This window comes from Fusarium musae, chromosome 5 (assembly GCF_019915245.1).
Source record: "Fusarium musae strain F31 chromosome 5, whole genome shotgun sequence".
NCBI classification, from domain to species: Eukaryota; Fungi; Ascomycota; class Sordariomycetes; order Hypocreales; family Nectriaceae; genus Fusarium; species Fusarium musae.
In genome coordinates, this window is record NC_058391.1 from 1,159,708 (window position 1) to 1,181,889 (window position 22,182).

The 22,182-nt window shown below is 46.5% G+C and overlaps 8 protein-coding genes across 8 annotated transcripts; 4 read left to right on the forward strand and 4 right to left on the reverse strand.

The window, feature by feature from the left end:
• Positions 1-2,407: 2,407 nt before the first annotated feature.
• J7337_006747 (uncharacterized protein) lies at positions 2,408-4,072 on the forward strand (the record flags this gene model as incomplete). Its single annotated transcript, XM_044824406.1, has 1 exon — positions 2,408-4,072. One exon carries the CDS (start codon positions 2,408-2,410, stop codon positions 4,070-4,072), a length of 1,665 nt encoding a protein of 554 aa, XP_044680063.1.
• A 364-nt stretch (positions 4,073-4,436) lies between these two features.
• On the forward strand, positions 4,437-5,333 carry J7337_006748 (uncharacterized protein; the record flags this gene model as incomplete). The annotated part of the gene is made up of 1 exon (XM_044824407.1): positions 4,437-5,333. One exon carries the CDS (start codon positions 4,437-4,439, stop codon positions 5,331-5,333), a length of 897 nt encoding a protein of 298 aa, XP_044680064.1.
• A 575-nt stretch (positions 5,334-5,908) lies between these two features.
• Positions 5,909-6,577, reverse strand: J7337_006749 (uncharacterized protein; the record flags this gene model as incomplete). The annotated part of the gene is made up of 1 exon (XM_044824408.1): positions 5,909-6,577. One exon carries the CDS (start codon positions 6,575-6,577, stop codon positions 5,909-5,911), a length of 669 nt encoding a protein of 222 aa, XP_044680065.1.
• Positions 6,578-10,965: 4,388 nt separating this feature from the next.
• On the forward strand, positions 10,966-11,839 carry J7337_006750 (uncharacterized protein; the record flags this gene model as incomplete). The annotated part of the gene is made up of 2 exons (XM_044824409.1): positions 10,966-11,222; positions 11,278-11,839. 2 exons carry the CDS (start codon positions 10,966-10,968, stop codon positions 11,837-11,839), a joined length of 819 nt encoding a protein of 272 aa, XP_044680066.1.
• A 447-nt stretch (positions 11,840-12,286) lies between these two features.
• Positions 12,287-12,724, reverse strand: J7337_006751 (uncharacterized protein; the record flags this gene model as incomplete). Its single annotated transcript, XM_044824410.1, has 2 exons — positions 12,287-12,477; positions 12,535-12,724. The coding sequence occupies 2 exons, from the start codon at positions 12,722-12,724 to the stop codon at positions 12,287-12,289; spliced, it is 381 nt and encodes a 126-aa protein (XP_044680067.1).
• An 848-nt stretch (positions 12,725-13,572) lies between these two features.
• Positions 13,573-15,655, reverse strand: J7337_006752 (uncharacterized protein; the record flags this gene model as incomplete). Its single annotated transcript, XM_044824411.1, has 4 exons — positions 13,573-13,868; positions 13,922-13,979; positions 14,029-14,946; positions 14,999-15,655. 4 exons carry the CDS (start codon positions 15,653-15,655, stop codon positions 13,573-13,575), a joined length of 1,929 nt encoding a protein of 642 aa, XP_044680068.1.
• Positions 15,656-16,447: 792 nt separating this feature from the next.
• Positions 16,448-17,457, forward strand: J7337_006753 (uncharacterized protein; the record flags this gene model as incomplete). Its single annotated transcript, XM_044824412.1, has 2 exons — positions 16,448-16,827; positions 16,881-17,457. The coding sequence occupies 2 exons, from the start codon at positions 16,448-16,450 to the stop codon at positions 17,455-17,457; spliced, it is 957 nt and encodes a 318-aa protein (XP_044680069.1).
• Positions 17,458-18,332: 875 nt separating this feature from the next.
• On the reverse strand, positions 18,333-21,907 carry J7337_006754 (uncharacterized protein; the record flags this gene model as incomplete). The annotated part of the gene is made up of 3 exons (XM_044824413.1): positions 18,333-20,128; positions 20,177-20,564; positions 20,624-21,907. 3 exons carry the CDS (start codon positions 21,905-21,907, stop codon positions 18,333-18,335), a joined length of 3,468 nt encoding a protein of 1,155 aa, XP_044680070.1.
• Positions 21,908-22,182: the final 275 nt, after the last annotated feature.

Sequence of the window (22,182 nt, forward strand, 5' to 3'; positions counted from 1 at the left end):
AACGCAATAGGTTGCGGTGAAGCAGCCAGTCGAATCTTCGATATATGGGTATCAGTTGCGGTTCAGCTCGGCCGGAGATCCTGGCTGCGATAGATGCGTATCCATCCAGAGCTTCGATTGGGAGGTTTCCATTAGGCACAGCCATTTCGTCCTGGGTTTCTGGGTAAGAGGTGTCGTATGAAGTATCATATGAAGGATTTTGATTAACAGTAGGAGGTTCCGATTTACTGGTCGTTTGGTTCAAATATGTAAGTCCAGGATGATAAGATTGCTCGATGAGTGGAAAACCCGATTGCTGAGGCGAAAAGGGGTCTTGTGATGGAGGATAGCCGGATGGTGTATGGTTTGGTCCCCAACCAGCGTATGACATAGGACTAACAGGAGACTGAGGATAGTTGGCAATGGAAACAGTTGTTGGATCATATGCCGAAGGCACTGCTTTACGTCCGCTGGGAGTATTCTTAAAATAGTTCGATTCCGGGGATGATGTAAAGGCGTCATGGGGGACAAAGTATGGATCAGGCCCGGATGATGATACACTGGCAGGTCGACGTGCTCCTCTGTTCTTCATGTTCCTAGCTTCCCTTAGCATCTTGCTTCTGCTGCCGGTGGGCTTAGTTACGGCTGCGTCGTCGTTGGGTGTTGGCTGCGTAACGGCGGACCCGCTGACAGTTCGTTGAACGTTTGAGCGGGTGTGATGTAGTTTGGATGACGAACTAGGCGGTGTTGGATAGTGAGTAGCACCTTCACTAGGCGGCTGACTGGTTGTTTCTTCACAGTCTTCAACTTTCGATTGCTGTGATACTGTTTCTTGGATGGCGCCCTCCGAAGAAGGCCATGATGGCCGGGGTCTTGTTTGTGCCCTGTCGCTCATTGTGAGCTGGCGCTGTTGGTCCTTTGCGAAATGGTATTTTGATCAACTCGCGTGGATGCTTTGTTAGATAAACCCCGCGCTCGCTTTATCAAAGACTCGTCACTGTAATATTGAGGTGTCACCATGCGATAAACGTGGTGTCCTTGAAGCCTTCACTGAAGCATAGGAGGCATCTCAGCAATGGCGGCCGTCTGTTGAGGCTGTGATAAAGCTGAACACAGCGTTTGACAGGATTGTAGCACCCGGAAATTGACGCCAGAATCCGCGAGCAACCGTAGATATGTCAGCCTAATAGGTAGTCTAGTGAGATTGGACATTAAAGCGTGGAGAAGGTAAGACGAAGAAAAGTTCCCGATAACTTTGAATGGGGCTTTAAAATGACAGGTATCGAGAGTAAATGCGGGAGAGCTGATGAGAGTGTAAGCTTCAAAACTTCTTGAAGCTAATAAATCGGCACAAGATGACGACGCGATGATATGTCTCCTATTCATTCAGTCAATGCGCTCGCCTGACTGCCTTGTTTCCAGCGGCGACGGCGTGAGAAGCTGAGCCGCGGAGGCCGGCTGAGCACTTAAGCTTGCCATTGGAGTATGAATTAGTGATGGTGGGGAGTCCGAGTGTTGGGTGGTATCAGAAGCAATGACTGTCGCATGTGAAGTGGTGTTGAGAGCAGTCATCCAACCATCCAATGCAAGTAGGCAAGTAATGAGAGCCGAAGAAAGAAAAAGAGGGACACTCTTTCGGCTGATATGGAATCGAGCCAAGTTCACATAGAAAGAAGAGGTGGAAGATTATTCAAACGCATGAGTTTTGGTTATGATGAATATTTTTTTTTTTTAACAAGAAAAGAAAACTCATAAAGATCAAATGCAAATACCAAGAGATACAGAAACCATAGACAGACAAAGGCTGACAGGCATTTGAGACCCCGGTCTTTGAGGCACGTGATTAGAATTGATCTTTAGGTACTAAGGTAGGTTCTTAGGTAGGTTCTGTACGGATATTCGCTACGATAAGAATTGATAGCTCCACCCGAGCTTTAAAAAGAACATCCAATGATTGCTTCAAGTCCCCCATAAAAAGACCAATTGAGTTAGAGTAACTATGGTTTTGAGGCCATTTTGATTGTATGCATATGATCAGCCTTATTCGAACTGCCAAGTCATAGTGCATTCTGCCGCAACCCCCCGTTACGTCCCTCCAACCAAAACCCCCCCACACCAAGCAGATTTGAGAGCTTGGGGTCTTGATTGACATCGCTGTATCAGACCACACAAGCTCGAGCGGATTCTGAGAAGCCTTATCCTGCAGATATATGACCAGGAACTTCCACGTCTTATCACCATGTCACGAATATCAACGTCTATCCTCAGCAGGTATCTGTTGAAAGGACAGGTACCTCGTCAAGGGTGTATCAGTACGCGCCATGCATCCAGACACACATCACTACCATCGGCAGCGATAGCCATCGCCAATACGACAAGGCGGCTGCATGCTGCTCCTGAAGTTGTCACACCATGTCCCGAGCAACCAATGCCTTTACGGAAGCAGCTCAAGGATGAAGCCAAGAAGGCCAAGAAGCAAGGCAAAAAGAAGCCAAAGGGTGATTCTCAAACTGTTCATGGCTGGGAATTGACCGTTGGTATCGAGATTCACGCTCAATTGAACACTGCCCGCAAGTTATTCTCGCCAGCTGTCACATCTTTCAACGATGAACCCAATAGCCATGTTGCTCTTTTCGATGTTGCTATGCCAGGAAGCCAGCCCTTATTCCAAAAGGAAACCTTAATTCCCGCTTTGCGTGCAGCCTTGGCCTTGAACTGCGAAGTCCAAGAGGTCAGTCGATTTGACCGAAAACACTATTTCTGGTGGGATCAGCCCTCTGGATACCAGATCACTCAATACTATGAGCCCTTTGCCAAGAATGGACATATTACGCTTCTAGCTCGAGATGGAATTTCTCCTCAAGATGGCGAAAGTGTGACGATCGGAATCAAGCAGGTTCAGCTCGAGCAGGATACTGCCAAGACGCTGGCTCAGGCTGGCAAGGTTCAATGGCTCGACTTCAACCGTGTTGGTGTTCCTCTTATTGAGATTATTACTGAGCCCGAACTTCACCACCCTCGTACTGCTGCCGTCCTTGTGCGAAAGATTCAGATGCTGTTGAATACCGTCGATGCCTGCGTATCGGGTATGGAAACAGGAGGTCTGCGAGCTGATGTCAACGTTTCTGTTCGACGAACTGATGGATCAAACCCATCTCTCGGCACAAGAACCGAAATCAAGAACTTGAGTACCATCAAAGCGGTTGAGGACGCTATCATTGCAGAGCGTGACCGTCAAATCCGCGAGTTAGAAGCCGGACGCTCTATTCCCAGTGAAACTCGCGGTTGGTCTATAGGGTCTACTGAAACACGGCGACTGCGTGGAAAAGAGGGCGAAGTTGACTATCGATATATGCCAGACCCTGATATCGCGCCTCTTGTCATTGGAAACGACCTTGTAGGCCACTTGCGTCAGTCCCTGGCTGTCACTCCTGATTCGGAGCTGGACGCTCTGATTGCCCGATTTGGCCTTACGGCCAAGGATGCGTTGTCTCTGATTAACCTGGAGAATGGCTCACGTGTTCAATACTACTATAAGGTCCTTCACTCCATCCAGGGCAAGTTTTCGGAAGATTTCAGCGAGGCCGAGATGCCCGAGTTCAAGAGCTATTCTGCTCTGGTGGGTAACTGGATCATACACGAACTTGGCCGTCTGACTACCTACAAGGCTGGCCCACTTGCAGCCCGAGATCTGACGTTCACGCCACAAGGAGACTGTGAGCAAGTTCCTGACTCAGACCTGTCACAGCTCCTCTATCATCTGATACGCAAACAAATCACGGGCAAAGTTGCCAAGGAACTTCTCTTTGCCATCTATCTAAAGGAGATCGAAGGTGGAGTCACTCAGGCAATTACAGAGAACGATTTGTGGTTCAACGAGATTCCTGAAGAGGAATATGAGCAGTTGGCTGATGAGGCCATGGAAGGAGAGCACAAGATCTTAGAAGAGTTCGCTAGCTCTGAGACATTTCCTCAGGGCAAGCTCATGTTCCTTGTGGGAAAGATGATGCGACTCGGACCTACTGAGCGCATTGTTCCTGCAAATGCTGAACGTGTCATGAGGGCAAAGGTAGAGGGTCTTCGAGACCGGTGATTCAACCAATGCCAGAGGGAATGTAACATTGATCAATAACACAATTCTTCTCCCGTCACCTGAAGTGTTCACCTAAGAACATCGTACCACCGCATTCTTGATTGACGATGGCTTTTAGCCCACGACTAAAGATAGTTTACCAGTCCAACAATGAGGCTTTGGCCGGGCATCACTGGTGTCACCAAGGCTTCTCTTGCACACTGAAGCACAAGGTAGCAAACACGGATCAGTCGATACAAGCAATGGCACAGTACCTAGAATAAATGTCTCCTTCTCTTCTTCTAATGCATTCTCAGAATCAAGTTTGGCCATGACAAACTCTGGTGCATCTACGACAAGCTTGTTCCTCAAAACTGACAAACTCATGGCTAGTATGATTTCAGCAGACGTTACAGTTCCTGCTCATGAGGACAGAGATGTCCCACGAACATGGCAATCCAGCCATGGTTCGACATTTAAAATAGTTGTCCACAGCGACCGAGACAGCGAGAGCGGTGTCATGACAGAGACAGTGTGGGAGACGATGAATCCATATTCGAGTGATCCAGATGGTATACCTAATACTATACCAAAAGCTTCTTCAACAACTATTACAGCGACACCCGTCGCTACTACAAACATTTATACTACATATTCTACTGCGACTCCTGCCGGCAGCCAGAGCTCTGGTTCTGTAGCTTCAACATTGCACCACTCTGGTGGTCTGTCAGATGGAGCTATAGCTGCTATAATAATCGGTGTTCTTTTTGGCTTGGCCATTGCAGCCTTGGCAACTTGGCTATTGGTCCGAAAGTCACGAAGACGCTCAAGAGTGACCCAAATTACTCCTCCGCAGACACCAATTTACAGCCCTTCACCACCGAGTTCCCCATTACCAACGCCTCCACCTCTAACAGGATCGGGTAACGACCGGGTTTCGAGCTTAGAGGATTCTTGGGTCAGTTATGGTGACCGTGTCCGATCACCTACACCTCAGCCTGCCGTGGCGGAGGTAAGAAGCTTCACTCGAGCGTGGCAGAAGCCACGGGCATATACCGTCAGCAGAGGCCGTATGACTGAGGTGCATGGCTCAGAAGGCTCAGAGTCTCCGCCAAGTCCTGACGATGATATGTCACCTATTTCACCTCTGTCTCGAGCTGGTTCTTCCCAGGCTGATCGACGTGTTGTAAGCCCTGTGTCTTTGGTTTCGAGATTCAGCACAATGTCAAACAGGACTGATCAGAGTCGGGAACGAGGAGAAAGTCAGAGGAAAGCGTTCTAATAAAGACTTTGAGCCTTGATTCTTGGAGACACCTTTTGCCTAATAGGGGCTGGGTTAATTTCGGTGTTTCTGAATGAGAGTGAGACGACGAGATTTTGTGCTACGGCTTTGTCGCTTAAAGATAGGAGATGGGTCCCAAAGGGTCAATTTTGAAGTTAATTAGCTATTTAGTTATGCTCTAGATAGGACAGGGGAAGGCCAATGCAATTTAATTATGCTTGAGATCAATCAAAGCTGTCTCAACTTTGACTCATGTTTCCACGTTCCACACTTGGTATAGCCAAGACCACGGGGATGGTATATGGTAGTCGGTATGATGTAATCGAGAGTAGCAAGTTAGATGTTAATTTTGAATCACTGGCGTTATTTCTTTGGCAAGACCTCTTTCACACTGCAAAATTTCTGCAAGAAAATCATTTGTAAGCTGGTGACCAATATCGAAAGACTCCAGACTCCTTGCGTGCTGACACACGGCAATGCTCCAAAACAGAACGAAAGAAGAGGACCGCAGCCAAGCAAAGTATGTTCTCACCAACCCCAGGTTGCCTCATCCTCTAAGCCCACTCCCGCTCCTTTCACGCCTTTCCATTATGTTCATGGCGAGGGTCATGGCCTTGAGATACCTGCGGCACTTCGTTGTCGTACTTTCCAGGCTGGAAAGCATAATTCAAGTTCTCTCTGTCCTTCAAAAACATATCAACTCTTTCATCCTTGGACCTACCCGCCGCAATTGTATTACGACGGGCAACCTGCTGCCCAATGGCAAGGTTGGACTGGTTCTTCATTTCCACAAGATCGGCGCCGTACTGATCTGCTCTACTCATCTGAGCAAAAGCGCCTATCATGCACATAGCAACGACAAGAGTGGCAAAAAGGCCATTAGACATGTATAAAGGATCCTTGACTCTGCCATCACGGGCATCGTACCATCGTTCCCAATCTTCCCATGTAGCATTATGTGCTGCAGATCCGGCTCTGTGACGCCAGGCACGATCAGCATTGCGGACAGTTTCGTTGAGTGTCTGAGGGCGACCACCAGTCCATCCTACACCATGAACATCATAGAGCTGACGTTTAGAGGGATCGCTAAGGAGGTCGTTGGCAGCAACAATGAGGCGATACCGTTCTAAGCGAGTCTTGTGTGTTATGTTGTCGGTATTGGGAGCATGGTTGTGTCGGTCGGGGTGGTAGACTTTGACAAGTTGATAGAATCGATGCTTGGTATATGGAGCGTCACTCTTCATAGCGAAGATCTCGTAGGGAGAAGGATACGAAGTTTTGGGCCACTCAGGTACTTCATTATGACTGAAACTGCCTCTTCGGTTGCTGCTTACTGTAGCATATTGCCTATACCCGTCTATTGAGAAAGTCGTTGCTAGTGCGTGCCTAAATCGGACCCCTCTAGATGACGTTATAGACCGGATAGGCGGTATACTCGACACGACGGGAAAGGCATTGCAGGAATTGAGAGAAATGGCAGGTTTGCTCAGCGGCATGACGGCTTTGTTGAATGGCATAAGCCCAGAGACATTGAAATCATATTCAGCACCACGAACTATAAGGTTTTGGATATCGCGTACTGAGCATGTTAGAGCAGGAAACCATAGCTACAAAAGATGGATGTTTAAGCGGCGTATCACGAGCAGCGAATGAGCATCCCTTACGTCCCGAGGGAGCACTACCTTTATACTAACCGGGGGTTAGACTAATAAAAATGTAATATATTAAAGTACTTAGCTACTACCTAATTTTATATATAATAGAAGTACTAATAATATAGAGAGTTACAAATCGCTACATCACACTATTTGTAGCCCCATCTAGTCATCAGGGCACGACCCTAATTAAGGCTATTCGCAGCTGCCTCTCTAAGCAGTCGTTTTTAGTATTTATTGCCTTTACAAATGCCTCTATAGGCGGCATAAGAGCCTTATTTTTAATAATTAATATATTCATACTATGAATTTAGTATAAAAATGTCTCTTAATTAAAAGGAAGTCTCTTTTCTTACTACAGGGCTATAATAATAAAAAAGGCTACTAATAACTTCCTGCCTCTAATAGGTCTAAGGGTCATAATATGCCTATTTAACTAGGGTTTTAAGCTATATAATATAGCTATTAATTAAAGCTATTTTTAAGAAAAAAGACTACATAATAGCTCTCTAGCTGCCTTTATAAATGTAATAATTATAGTAGTAATAGCTTCTATATTGGTTACCTAGGTTAACAGCTCCTATTTCCTTATTATATTTAATACTAATTAAAGGGATCTAAAGGTTAAAGACGCTATTATTACTAAATTGCCTCTTTATTACCTAGGCTTATATATACATTATTATAGGCCACTTCCTTCTATATTGCTTAATCTTAGCGCTAGAGAAAACAGAAGTTATAAATAGTATAAAGGCGTTATCCTTCTAAGCAATTTAGTTAACCTAGGGGAAAGAAAATATAGATTAGTAGGGGTAAATAAGTAAGTAGCTGTCTTTTAAGACTTTTACCTTATTATCCCTTATTAAAATAGCCTTATAATTACCCTAAGCCTATTTTAGCTTGCCTCTATTATTAGCTTTTTTAAACTTTATAAGATCTTTATAGATACTACTATTTATATAAGCTATACCTATGGCACTAATACCTTGATCTTAAAGAATATAATAAAGAGAAAGTGATAAGAAAAGGTTATCTATAAAGATATAATAACTAGCACTTAATAAGAGATTTATTAAGGCAATAACTACACTTTGGGTCAGGTTTAATGATTTTCCCTGTAGCTTGTAAGGCGGCTGTCTTATAATATCTCTAGCAGTAGGCCTAAAGGTTATATAAGGTATATAAAAAAGCTACTATAAAAAATAGCCTTCTTTAGCTATAGCCTATACCTTAAAGCCTATTAAGGTTAGTTTATTTTTTATTATGACTTTTATTCTTAAATTTCCTATATATTTGATTATATATTTATTAATAGTGACTTAAAGGCTAGGCTTCTATAAGGAAATAGCTTATTATTAGAGGAAGGTTAAGTATTTATTGTATTTCTGAAAGTTAAGGAAATTATAACTTTTAGTCTAGTTAAGTGTAGCTTTATTAAAAACCTATATATACTACTAAAGCTGAAAAAATCGATCTTAGGTTATAAGGAGGGAAATCAGGTAATTAGGAAGGAATTTGGATTTGGTATTTATTGCCTAGTAGCTACTAAGATCAGCTTCTTTATATAGGCCAATATATATAATAATACTAATAAAAAGGTAGACTTTAGGAAGTCTAATAGGCTTCTAATAAAGCCTGAAGTTAGGATCTTTTTTAATAAGCGATTTTATAGCCTTATTGGTGTATTTAACCTATTTTTTAATGATATTTTTTAGTAAAAACTGTAAAAAAAGGTTAACTGGCTTAGTAGCTTTCGAAACTATTATAGAAATATTAGGATTATATTCCTTAAGATTAAGAGGTTTAAAATAATATCTCTTTTATTAAGAAGGCTTTTTATTTAGCTAGGCTATATTATTAATAGATTACTTAGGCTTAGAATGCAGTATAGTGATATAAAGGTTAGGGTTAAAGGCATTAAATGCGGCATCTATTGCGAATAGCTTTAAATATTTAAATGACGATTTTTATAGCTAAAAAATCAAAGTTATAATATCTGATTCCCGGTACTGTTGACGTACTGGTCTAAAAGAGGGGTAAAAGTGGACCTGTTACTTTGCTAGTGCTCCCTCGAGACATAAGGGATGCGGATCATCCAAGCCCGCAGATTCCGTTCCCCACAATCGCCGACTGAGGTGGCAGGGATTATCTAATGCCCGGGCCGCCCGACAACGGCGATCGAAGCCACAGCCGGAATGGTCACGAGACCAGATCCTTGTTTCTTCACCGAGATGTTCACCACGGTGAAGGCTGTCTCCAAAGCATCCCTGCTTCGATCTGCCGACGTCCCGAGATACCCTTGCATTCGACGACAGATTCGTTCACATTATCCGTCCGGGTTATCACTGTATTTCCTTCCAATCGCTCCCGGGTAAAAGCAGTCAAAAGCAACTCCAACCGACGATCAGGTCGAAGTAAAGCAATTCATCCAGCAACCAACACTGCCGACATATCCGACTCTTGAAGTATTGAAATACTATCTCTCATCGAGATGAAAGGCTGGTTACCCTGAATCATTCGGCAATCAGTTGAATGTACTCCGTAACCGAGCTTCCGTTCGAGCGCTACCGAGGATATTGTCATTTATAAAAGGATATAAGCGCGGGAATAACAAACCATCATACACACCATGTCATTAGAGGCGCTGCGCTAAGTCGGGAGCCTCGATCTGGACAAGATTCACGTTTCTCTCGCGTTAGTTAGTCCGTTTATGCTTCTCCTCATTTGAGTGAAAGCCCGACTCCGCGATTTGGGGTAAATGACACGATAATGTTCGTCACATATGGGGAAGACCCGTAAAGAGATCAACCAGACACACGGTACCTGGGGACGGCATTTCCTGTGTCTGTGAGCCGATGAAACCAATAGCAGTACTCCGTATGAACATGGCTCTTGATAGCCTCGTTTTTACCACGTTGCGAGCTGAACTTGGTAGAGTTCATTAGCGGAATTCTTCCGGCAGTCATGGCAGTCACTCCACTTATCAACGACACAAATTGCAATTCGGTCGTCATCTCCACCGCAAGCTTTTCTCTGCTTTATTACTAATGCTTCTAGGGTGTTTTCTCGTGGGAATAACTCCGACGCGCAGGTCCCCTGCTGGTTCGTGTTGAGGCTCAGTACTAGCTGAGCCAGGATTGATCCTCCCGCCTTGGCGTGAGCCTCAAAGCTGGCCTTGAACTCCTCCCAGCTTCGCAGACGATGATTCTTGAAGTATCGACTTTCACTCCCTGATGAAAGACCCTGGCCAAAATAAACGGCACAATGCACAGTGGTTTACATGATATGATTTGAAATCTCCGCGGGTATGGATACTTGACTCGAACCTGGCCAACCATTGCCACACAATTCTCATCACCAACCTTATGACGACTGGATTATACCCCGGACACTGGCTCCGCTTCGTCTAAATCAACCCCAAGCACTGTCTCCAGCATGGTATATCCGCGTGCCGACATATCCAGCATTCCCGGGATAATAGGCCCTGCAAAGGTTCCGTCACACCATGTTGGGAACCTCCACACTGGTTACTGGGCCTATTCTCCACGCCTATCCTTGATCCTCGGCCCTTTGGTAATGTTCTTGCTCAAGAGCTGTTAGTGTCGTGGGTCGTTGAGCTCGGAAGATGGGACGCGTTCCAATGAGCTTGACTGCCACATTGGACTATCAGTTCTCAGCCTGTTGTTGATCCTCCCAATGTGACCATTTGGAACTTGCCGTTTCCACACTCCAAGAGACCGATGGGGTCGAATGTCCGTTCGTTCGTTCGTCATCTCAAAGTTGAGTTTGGGGTAGATCTCGTACCCAAGTGCGAACGATGGGGATATAAAGCCATGTCCGAGACCGTATGTGCGTTGACCAGATCTTTCTCCAGAACTCTACCCCGAATCTTTCTATATAAGTTTGTTTCTCTCGTGTTAAGTGATAAGCTTATCACTGCTCATCTTCCATAAATCTTAGTGCAATACTCAGACGGGATGTCTTCAGGCACTCCTCCCTCCCATGGGGCAACTACCCCGACACAGTACACTGATAAGGAGGAAGGCCACTATCATTGCAATCATCCCAACCATTACTATGAGGAACGAAACAGGAATATCCAGAAGCCTCACCAGTCCATGGTGTCGCAGGTGTACAACCCTTCGTTCTTCAAGGTTGCCAATCCTGGCCCATTGGGGTTGATCAGTTTCGCCTTGACTACCTTTGTCCTCGGCCTCTACCAGTGCGGTGCTGGGTAAATTATTCCCCTCTACCTGGTCATAGTTTTACATACTAACCCCGTGTTACAGTCTTCCTGGATCAAACCCCTTCGGCGGTGTCGGCCCTGACCAAGCCATCTTTGGTCTGGCTGTCTTTTTTGGTGGCATTGCTCAGCTTTTTGCCGGCCTTATGGAGTTCCGCGTCGGTAATACCTTTGGTACTACCGTCCATTGTTCCTACGGTGCCTTCTGGCTCGCTTTCGCCATGTTCTTCGTTCCTGACCTGGGTATCAAGGACGCATACAAGGGCGATGACCGCGCTTACAGCTTTGCATTGGGCATCTTCCTAATTTTGTGGTGCTTCCTCACTCTTATCTTCTTCGTGGCCGCTCTCAAGACGAACATTGCCATCCTCATTGTTCTCGGTTTCTTGTTCCTCGCTTTCCTCTTCCTCAGCTTGGCTCAGTTTCTGCAGACCACTCACCCTACTGCAGCTATTCGAATCAACAAGACTGGAGGCGCATTTTCATGCATCTGCGCCTTCGCAGCTTTCTATGCAGGTGCGGCTGGTATTATGACTGAGGATACCACATGGGTTCGCTTCCCTCTTGGCGAAATCGATGTCCAGCCCAAGAAGACAAACATTGCGTAAGCACATATACTTCTAATGTTAGGGGGAAAGAAAATGATGGCAGGTTGGAGCGATGTTTACAATACATGGTGTAATAAGAATGAATAAGTATGTTTATCAAGGTACCTGAATGATATGAAGATACATATGGAGATGAATAAGACATGATATCGGGAAAGACACTATTCCAAAATTGATGACGTCAAGTTTCACTTACCTGAGCCAAGTGTCACATACGGACAGCAGGTCTTGCTTTTCAGTTGTGGTATGATCACATAGTAAGAAGCCAACGTGACTTGGTAATAGTTGCGATGAGTTTAGCACAATATGAATGTCTAAATTGATTTCTTAATGTATGAAATTTGCTCCCTTAGTCTTATGATGCATGCCTTGTAATCGTACAACAGACCACTGTGAGGTCTGAGCTTCATTATATCCCATTTGAATCATGGCAAGCGTGAGCTTCGTTTACAACTTGCCCTTGACCTCCTCAGCCGCACCCTTCACCTTGCCCTTGGCCTGCTCAGCAGCGCCCTTGGCTTCACCCTTGAGCTCCTGAGCCTTGCCAGCAGCCTCTCCCCGGAGCTCTTGTGCCTTTCCAGTGGCGCTGCCACCAGTCACATCCTGGGCAACATCCTTGGCCTTCGAGGCAACGTTTTCTGAACATCCTTATTAGCAATTGTACATCTTGAGCCAGTTGATTGTTGATGACTAACCGCCAGCCTCAATGCCGTCGACAATCTTGTCGCTCACAACACGATCAACCTTCTTGGCAGTGTCCTTGACAGCATCTGTGGCAGTTCGCTGCAAAGCAAAGCTTGTGGTGAATGTTCGAGGAGCCTGGAAGGCGATAACGCGAGGTGCGAGGACGACACGGCGGATGACGTTCTCTGTGAGGAAAGACATGATGGTGATTGCTGGTATTTTGTTGTGGGAGAGTTGAATTAGTATCTTTTATGTTGTGAGGTAAAGAAAAAGTTCAATTGATGAAATTGAGAAGAATAGAGAGATGATTTTCAAAAGGAGAAAGAGAGACACGGGAAGCTCTTGTAACTTATGTTATGACGACGGGAGCTTGTCATAGCTGCATGATGTCACTCGCGGGGAAAGAGCTCCCTGTTGCGGCGCGACCAACAAGCACGTGAAAAAAGGAGAGGTAATGATGACGCAGTGAGGCTTGAAATAAACGGGGAGAAAGCGCTGAGCTTAGAACGAGCTTGTCCTCTTTTTACGTTTTGTGTTCAATCTCATCATCGACAGATCCCGTGGCCGATCGATGAAGAAGGTTTGGGAGCTATTGTGGGGAAAGTGCGTTTACATAAAAAGGGCTGATGTTAGTGCAGCGGAAGGTGCCATTAGATCTACGGCGAGTTTGTTAACAAACAAGATAAATGCAACAGCTTTTATTAACCCAGACTCAGCTAACAAACTCACCTTGAAATCTCAACACAGTTGTGGCCTTGAGCAGCAAGCGAAAATACACATTGAAAGAGTTACAAAAAACACCATGAACGATCTTAGCATGTCGGAGTACTTTTATCGCTTTTAGAACCGAAGGCTCAAGTTTCTGTCATCTTTCCAGGTCTCACAGTTGTCCTGGCCGTCTTCATTGGTTGATAGGTTCGGCTTCATATCGCTTGAAGCTTTCGTATCTAGGTAAATCGGATTCAAATCTAGTACATAAACTCATAACAGATTTTTCAATGATCATCAGCCGTCGTTATCATGAAAAAAGAACAAAACTTCATAAATCGTCATTTCGTTGTGCCTTTGACGTCTCTCTCGGCAATGATACCATCCGGCTCTATTGCTCCGCCCTCAATATCACGGCCGTCGTGATTCGGATCTCTCAACTGCATAATAGCAGCTTGTCGAATCATGAAACCCTCATCTCTGGCTCTTGGCTCCGGTTCGTCGCATTTCTCGTCAGTTTCATTATCATCTTCAATAACTTCATCTGCGGATGTCCCCACTCGACCATTTATAACGTTGTCGATACGTAGCCTAGGTGGACCCGAGTTGAGTCTCATACCGTTCTTAGGAGGTCCAGCTGCATATGCAGTCAGCAAAATAGCAACTCGAACATATTTGTCGCATGCTTACAAAGCAACAGATCGAACAGCTTGACAATAACTGGTCCCCAGACGGTAACAGCGATGATCTATCGAATACCATGAGATAAATGAACTGATCAGGGGATGGAAACTCACCTGGCCATACGACCACCTGTTGGCAGCAAAACTCTCGGCATTGATGACTTTCGTTAGAGAGATCATGTACAAGATGTTGATGACGAGATATGCGACTTCAAGGATGCGCCAGAACCACGTCTTGATAAAAAGTCCTCTTTTCTGCTTCCCCCAGCGCGGCCACCGACCAAGACGGTACGATCCAATCTGAACATGTTTAGTGAGATGATGCTTGCGAAGTGTCCACGCCAGCTGATCAACTACCAAGGCAATGATGGCAATGGTGTCGAGAATAAGAAATGTCATCTTGTACAACAAGGGATGCGGAAAGAAGCTGAAGGACTGTCCATCGATGCCTTGAGTTGCAGCGCAATATGTTCGTGGACTCGGATTGAAGCCACATGCTTCTATCTCATTCTGGCTCTTGAACAAAGCAAAGGCGTCTTTGAAATAAATCTTTTGCGAGGTCGCGACGATGGCGAGGAGATACTCCATGAAGAAGCCCAAAAAAGTGTGCCAGTTGCGAATGCCTTCATGATGCAGACAGATCTGGATAAGAAACATTGGTAGTATGCCATTCTGAGAAACATGAAATGCAATGGCAGCGTTGACGACGATCTCGCCCCAAAAGGTACCCTCTTGAGAGTTTACAACAATGGCAAGAATTGATGCTATCTGAACAGCAAAGACAAACCAGCACTGAGCCTCCTGAAACTCGACTAAGGTGGTTGCAATCGCAATGCTCGTGCGCGACAAGCCACCAGAGTCACGCCAGATCATACTCTCAATTCGGGTAAGACTGCGCTTCAGGCGATAGGGCTTAGGTTCTGACTTGCGACGGCTTGTATCTTGTGTAATAGTGACCCAGAGAGTGAAGCCTTTGAGTAGCAGATACAAGGATGCAGCGAAGCATACTTGAAGAACATACGATATGAGAACCTGAAGCCCATGTCAGTGTCTAGAGAACCCAACAAATGCTATTCGGACCTACTCCTGGTCCAAAGATATCTGGGTTGACCTCGGCTGGTAACTCTGGACAAAACTCATCCAGGGCCTCGAATATCTCCTCAGGGGTCGAGGTATCATAGGAGAGGCGGTCAATTGTCCGGTTGCAAGGTTTGCTCAGACCATCGTTATCACAAGAGTCTTGAGCGCAAGCGATGAGAGACCTGAGAACAGGTCGACCGTCAAACTCCGACAAAGTTCCAGATCCCATGATTGCGCTAGCATTGCGCTCAGTTTCTTGGCTGACATAGTAAGATTTCGCGTCCTGAGTCCAATGCGCCGCTGCAGCCAAGGCAGCGCAATTGTAGAACGTCTCCAACGAGCTAAAAAAAAGACTGGAATTGTTGCAGGCGCGTGTGCAGTCGGTTCTACCATCAACTTGGCACCCCGAAGTGAACAGAGTTATTTCCTGGTTCCCATCGAGACTCGTGGCGAAAAGCTCTTTGAAAGTGAGTCCCGAGTCAACATCATCAGAGCCAGAGCCAAGACCGGCGATGTCAAGAAACGGGAAGAAATCCGACGTTCCTTCGATGGAATCGCGAATGAGAATAGTAAGAGGTGTACTCGGGGCTGTAGATGATGGCACAGACGACGTGAGAGTTGCAGAGGTCGACAACGATTGCAGAATGGATGCTGATGCCATCGCGGAGATGTCTCTTGGTGAGACTTAGTGTATCCTCCACGGGCTCTATTAAGAACGTCCCTCCATGGTCTTTGTTTGATCTGAAGGCTATACTACCCGATGTGCCAAAGAGTAGGAAAGGAAGAAAGCGAAGATCAACAGAAGTCGGAGGAGGCTGAAGATCCAATCCAATGGGTCCTGTTCGTCGCTGACTGGGATCTGGTCTCGCTACTGTAATTAGTCTATGTGCCGCTGTCTTGGCGCGTTTCCTCAGAATAGAAGTTTAGAGAAGCTTGTTTGGTGGCGGAGATGGATTTTGTTTTCCAGGCTTTAAGGTTAGAACAGAGGTGAGAGCGAGCAATTCCTAGCATTATGTCGAAAAGAATTATAGTAATCATAAGCTGACCAGACATACAGTAACAGCTTCTTGGTACGTCGTATTGTCGATCGTCATCATATAATTGTATGTGGAACTCGGACCAACTCATCATCTCCACCAAACGTGCTTCGTTGATAGTGACAACCCTATATCCTACTCATTAGGGTTACATACAAGAATATGATCAAAGGCTTCAACGGGCAAGGATGTATATAACCGTGTGAAGTTAGATTAACCATAAATCTACGGATGCTTCTCTTAAAATCCCGTCCTTGTCTTATCGGTTATCGGCTTAACATTTATGAACCGACACCAACCGATGCACGTCATTCCTCGGCTCGCAATGCCGTGTCTCAGATACCTTAAGATGATATACAAAGCTCAGCTCCCCATCATCAATAACGACCCAGCAATTACCAATTGATCTACTCGAAATGGCACCTCGTCTCTCCCAACCGGTAGTGACCCTTCGTCTTCTCAGACGTTACTACTCCTCTACCACCGAACCTCTCATCCGCGTAACGAACCTCCCCGCACCAAACACCGGCCATATTCGCATTCTTGAGCTTAACCGCCCGTCTGCGCGAAATGCCATTTCAAGGGCTCTTCTAGCGAATCTTCGCGCCGAGATCGATGCTTTACATAGTCAATATGGGCCCAATGGCGAAGAACTGCCACTGCAGAAGCGTTTTGGTGGTGCAGCTGGCGCAGATGAGAAGGGTCCTACGAGAGCTGTTGTGCTGGCTAGTGCTGTTGATACATCGTTTTGCGCTGGCGCGGACCTCAAGGAGCGTAAGGGAATGAGCCAGGGAGAGTCAGTATTCCCTATATCAAATATCAATGTGCTGTACTAATCACCGGGCACAGAACTGCTGAATTTCTCACAAATCTTCGCAACACCCTCACATCTCTATCCAGCCTTCCCATCCCTACCATCTCGGCCATCTCCTCAGTCGCACTCGGCGGCGGACTTGAGCTCGCCCTCTCTACACACTTTCGCGTTCTGAGTTCCAATGCAACGGTCGGTCTTCCTGAGACCCGTCTAGGCATCATCCCCGGCGCCGGCGGCACCCACCGTCTTCCCGCTCTCATCGGCCTCTCCCGCGCCCGCGATCTGATCCTGACCGGCCGTCGCGTTGGCGCTCCTGAGGCATACTTTCTAGGTATTGCCGACCGGCTTGTTGAGGTCGTACCCGAGGACGAGCGTGATGGCTCAGATGTTCTTGGCGAGGCCAGAAAAGCAGCGTTGAGTGAAGCTGTGAGATTGGCGCAGGAGATTTGCGAAGGAGGGCCAATCGGTGTGAGGGCTGCTCTTCAGGCTGTAGCATGGGCAAGGGAAGAGGTTGAGAACAAGATGTATGAGCGAGTCGTCAATACCGAGGATAGAAACGAAGCCCTCAAGGCGTTCCAGGAGAAGAGGAAGCCTATTTTCACTGGCCGATAAGGTATATTGAAATCCTTGAGAGTTGATACCAAAGCACGAGCAATGTGGGCAGTATGAGATATGAAAGGTTGACGAATTGGCCATTAAAACAGATGGAGTCAGCTCCAAGTTCTCTTTGCAACTCATGGAACAGTATACAACGACTTATCTGCTATTCTTTCTGCATCTATCTGCATCTATCTGACTTCCGGGCATGTCATCACCAAGAAATCCCACCCCAAAAACCTATTAATTACATGAACTCCGTTGAAAGGTTCTTTGGTTCAATAATGGCCTGTACTTTTCTACTACCTCTGTCCTTCTCACACCACAGATTACGGCTCCTTTGTCTCGTCGTCCTCGGTAGCTTTCTCACGCTTTCCCTGGAGCCTGGCTTTTTCGATAATGCGATGTACTATACCGCAGGGCCCACGGTGCCGTCTGGGGTCAGCCAGAGGATCTGTCCGAGGTTTCACCTTCAACTTAATCCGTTTCTTGACCGCCTTGATAGCTCGATCGGGGGTCCCTAGCTCAACACTTTTGCACTTTTGAGCTACTGTGCTACAATCCCCATGGGTCAGTTTTGCGCCAATCACAAGCTCTGTTTGAGGGCCATCCTGAGGTTGCTTCTCAGAGGTATGGGGCAATCTTGGGGGTTCTGGTGCCCGTTTATCAGTCTCGACAAACTTTCGTCGTTTTGTGGGTGATTTCGGAGCTTCATACACATCTACTCTTGTAGAAGAACTAGCATCGTCTTCGTCTGACGAGGGAACCCGCTTAATTGGGTTTTGAGTGCTTTGGATTCCAGAGGTCACCGCCGCGTCCGTTCTAACTGGTGATGACTGTTTGGGCGGAACAGACGCTACACCTTTGCTAACCGACAGTGGAGGAGGTCCCTAGTCAATCTTTTGCTCCGAATATGCGGGCGGAAGCTCCTGAGGTGACCCCGAGGTCTTTGGCGGTTCGCTGTTGGTGACTGTTATATCTCCATCAGCGTCGAGGTTTTCCGACGAGGTATCTGATGGTGGTGCTGGTCTTTGACGCCGAGGTACGTCGACGTAAGTCTCTTTGTCTTCATCGCGGACGTAGCAAAGAAAGTATGGCTCTCCACTGGTACTCAATGCATTTAAAACTTCAGCTGTGCTGCGTTTGACCTCGACATTGGAATCATTGTATTTGCGCCAAACATCCTGTTCAAAGTCGTAAATCCATACCCAATAGTGACCAGATAACAGCTGGCCACGATGGCATATGACTGCATGGAGCCGGTACGGATTGCTCTTCAAATTGGAGTAGTAATCTTCCAGAGCTACCTTCTTGTCTTTGAGCTCAGAATCCATCATCTCCCGAACAGCGGTCTCGGTGTCTTTGATGTCTTTTGGCCTGGAAGGTAGGCCAGCCGAGGTCACTGAGTTTACGCTGGGTCGGCCAACAAGAAGATAGTCGTCATCAACCGTCCCATCGAAACTCCAGTCCTCTTCCACGATCTTCACACCATCTGTCATTTCACTGTCTTCTGTGGCAGCTGCAATACTGCATTTGGCTTCCTCTTCTTGTGCAATGCTCTCGAGAATGGGTCCAGTTGGACTCATGCTCTCAACTGCAGCCTTGGAGGCTTCGATGTCAGATATGCGGCTGGCGATGGCCCAACTCTTGACTCTTTCTCTGAAGATCGGGGAGTCGTGGGGGGCATCCATGTATCGGTCGAGGTATAGTATTTCAGGAATTAGTACGGGGTTGCCGTTCTTGCTCCCTATAGACTGCGACCTTTGAATGAGTACGTGCAGAACAGGCGGTAGCGTCTGGATAGCTGTATATCGTGAAAGTTTGTCTTCTTCAATAATTTGCTGGTCGAAATTTCGTCCAAGGGCTTCGTATAGTGAGCATGAACCTTTGGGAGCAGGGAATGCAGTAATAGACCGATCAAAACTAATTTCTTTTTGATAAGTCTTGTCGTCAAACTTCTTGGTGTAATTAATGGTGGTAACGAAGAAAGTTTTCATGATCTCTTCGAATTGAATACCGGTTGACTCGTCAACAAACGATGGGCGGATAGCGGCTTGGAGACGATTGATGATGCTGCCCATCACCTCTTCTACATCCTGCTGGTCGGTACCAGAAGACCTATTCTGGTGTTCCAGGGCAGTCAGTACCTTATGGTCGACCGTTTGTGGCTCCCCGGCATCCGGCATGTTGACATCAGTAGACACAATATCCTGGGAAGTGCCGTTCTTCGATGTTTCGACAACCTCGAGAATTTCCATGGACTTATCACTCGTTCGACTGATTTTAACGACATCCTCATCTTGTCCAACCTCCATCACTGTGTCAATTACCTGATCTTCAGTGGTAGTTGGAGAGGTCTCCACTTTCTCATAAGAACGGTCTGAATCCTCTTCGACGAGTGTTTGCGAGCTGACTGTGCTAGCTGTATCAACTGAGTCGCGGTTATCATTGGCGGTTGCAGAAATCATCTCCACGTCGTTGTTTTCCTTTGCTGGGGGTCCAGGGGGTGGTCGAGTAGGAAGTGGTGGCGGCTTAGATTCAGTTGTTGCTTCGACAGAGCTCTTCGTTTCCTTGAGGAGCGTGCCGGTGGACAATAGCACAGCGTTGGCGAGCCTCTGAGACGGACGCGTTGCTACCTTGTCGGATTTTTCAAGATTGTTGAATAGATCTGAAAGCTCCTGTACAACTGAGTTCGGTCAGTTAAGCTGTAGAGGCCTTACCTAGACAAACTTACAAGCCTGAGCAACAACAGCTTCGCCACGATCCAGCTGCATTTTGTTACCACCAAGCAATCGCTCCTTGATTTTCTCATCCGTCAACTCGAGCTTAAACTTGTCATAGTTGATAACGACATCTCGAACTGGTTTGACAGTAAAAAGATATTGCAAAAGGCTGTTGAGATAGCACGTATTTCCAATATTCTCCAGCCCAACCGGAAGATCAAAGTTCGTAGCTTGTGCGGAGGCGCCGGCGGCGCTCCTTTCACCAGAAGCTACAATACCATGCATTTCTCTCAGTTCTCCAACTGCGCTTTTGAGACCGGTTGAATTCGTGTGCTCCGCAATCTTCTCCATAGCCTCCAAGTAAGTTGTCTTGGCATCCTTGTCTTTGGCGTTTTGAATCTGTACACTTGATTAGACTCATGCTCTAGGCTCAACAACAACAGACGCATATTTCTGACCTTTTCTTTGACATCGTCCAACGTATCAGGCCCAAAGCCACTGGCATCACTCAAGCCAAGAATCTCTTTCGCCGTGACTAAAGAGAAACCCTCCCCATACTCCATCACCAACTCTGCCGTGTAGTTATCATCGGATGATGCTCGAGAGATCAGCATCAACATATTTCGGGCGGTGGTAGCACAGCTGGGATCTTGCGCCACCTTTCGTCGGAATGCTTGAACGATGGATTGTGCCTTGTATTCGTTCAGAGGCTGCAGCTCGAAGAATAGCAAAGCCTCGCTCGTCAACTCGCGATCGTCACTGTTTGGTTGAGTTTGTACTTGGCTCTCGAAGATTGATGATTGAGTGGTAGCGTATTCAGTGAGCTGTTCGTCGTTAAGATCATTTCCAATACTCACGAGAGCCTCAATGAGCTCTTTTCGTTTATCAGGAATAATTTCCCACTGTCTCTTGTAAGCATTGACAACAATCTCCTTCGACTGATTTGGCAAAACTCCCAGGATCTCATAACGCGCAAGGTTCACGAAGACATATTCCATGTTCGGTACCTCTGCACATCCCAAATCGGCATGTATACCAGGAGTGCATAACTCAGCAGGCTGACCGCCTCTGTGTATAATGATAATGCACTGAACCTCAGATCTCACATCTTCGATATATGCTCGATATGTACCTAAATCGGTAGCCCCAGAAGGGTTATCTGACTGAGGAGGGATCGGTGGTGTGAAAGTCCCTCCATCAACTCCATCTTCCGCTACATCAATTGTTTCCTCGAATTCGAGTTGTCTGAACATTTCAAAACATGAAGTCCCGAAAAGTACAAAGAATCGCTTATTCCTTTTGGAAATGCTCCTCGCGTTCTCATGTGAAGTGGCCTCAATTATGTTCTTGAGGTATGTGTTCAGGTTCAGAGGAGCTTGCAGTGCCCAGTCATCATTTGCTGCGGCGTAACGGTCCGGATCCTGTTCCTTAGCACGGCGCACATTCTTGCGAATGGTATCGTGGTCAAGTAATAAGTCAATCCATTCGCGAGCCATACGAGGTTTCGAGATTTCCAGCGTGACGGAGAACGTACATGGGCCGGCCGAGCATGCAAAAGGCTCGCAAGCAACGAGCGGGTAATACTTGTTTCGTTGTCTGTCATCAATCTTAACGAGTGGCGAAGATTGCGACTCTTGACCAACCCAAACAAGATGATGCCAGGGGAATCTCGCATCACTCGGAGGCCACTGCCCCTGTTGAAAGTTGCATGATTCTTGAGAGTGTCGCTCGTCCCATGACATCTTAAACACAAAATGAAAGTGGCAGTCAACGCACAGCGAGGACAATACTCGCGTTGATTTGGTTGAATAACTCTGGTTACCATTTATCATCAATCGATGGGGGTGATCCCAAGGATTTGGAGTGTTCGGTTCCGTTTTGCGCAACCGTTCAAAGACATCGCATACAGTGAACTTATTGTGCAAGAGTTCGTATATCCATCTTGAAGGGTGACATCCTGGAAGTCGTACAGTTAGCTACCGATCTTGATGCATAAGAGTCATTGTAAACATACCTC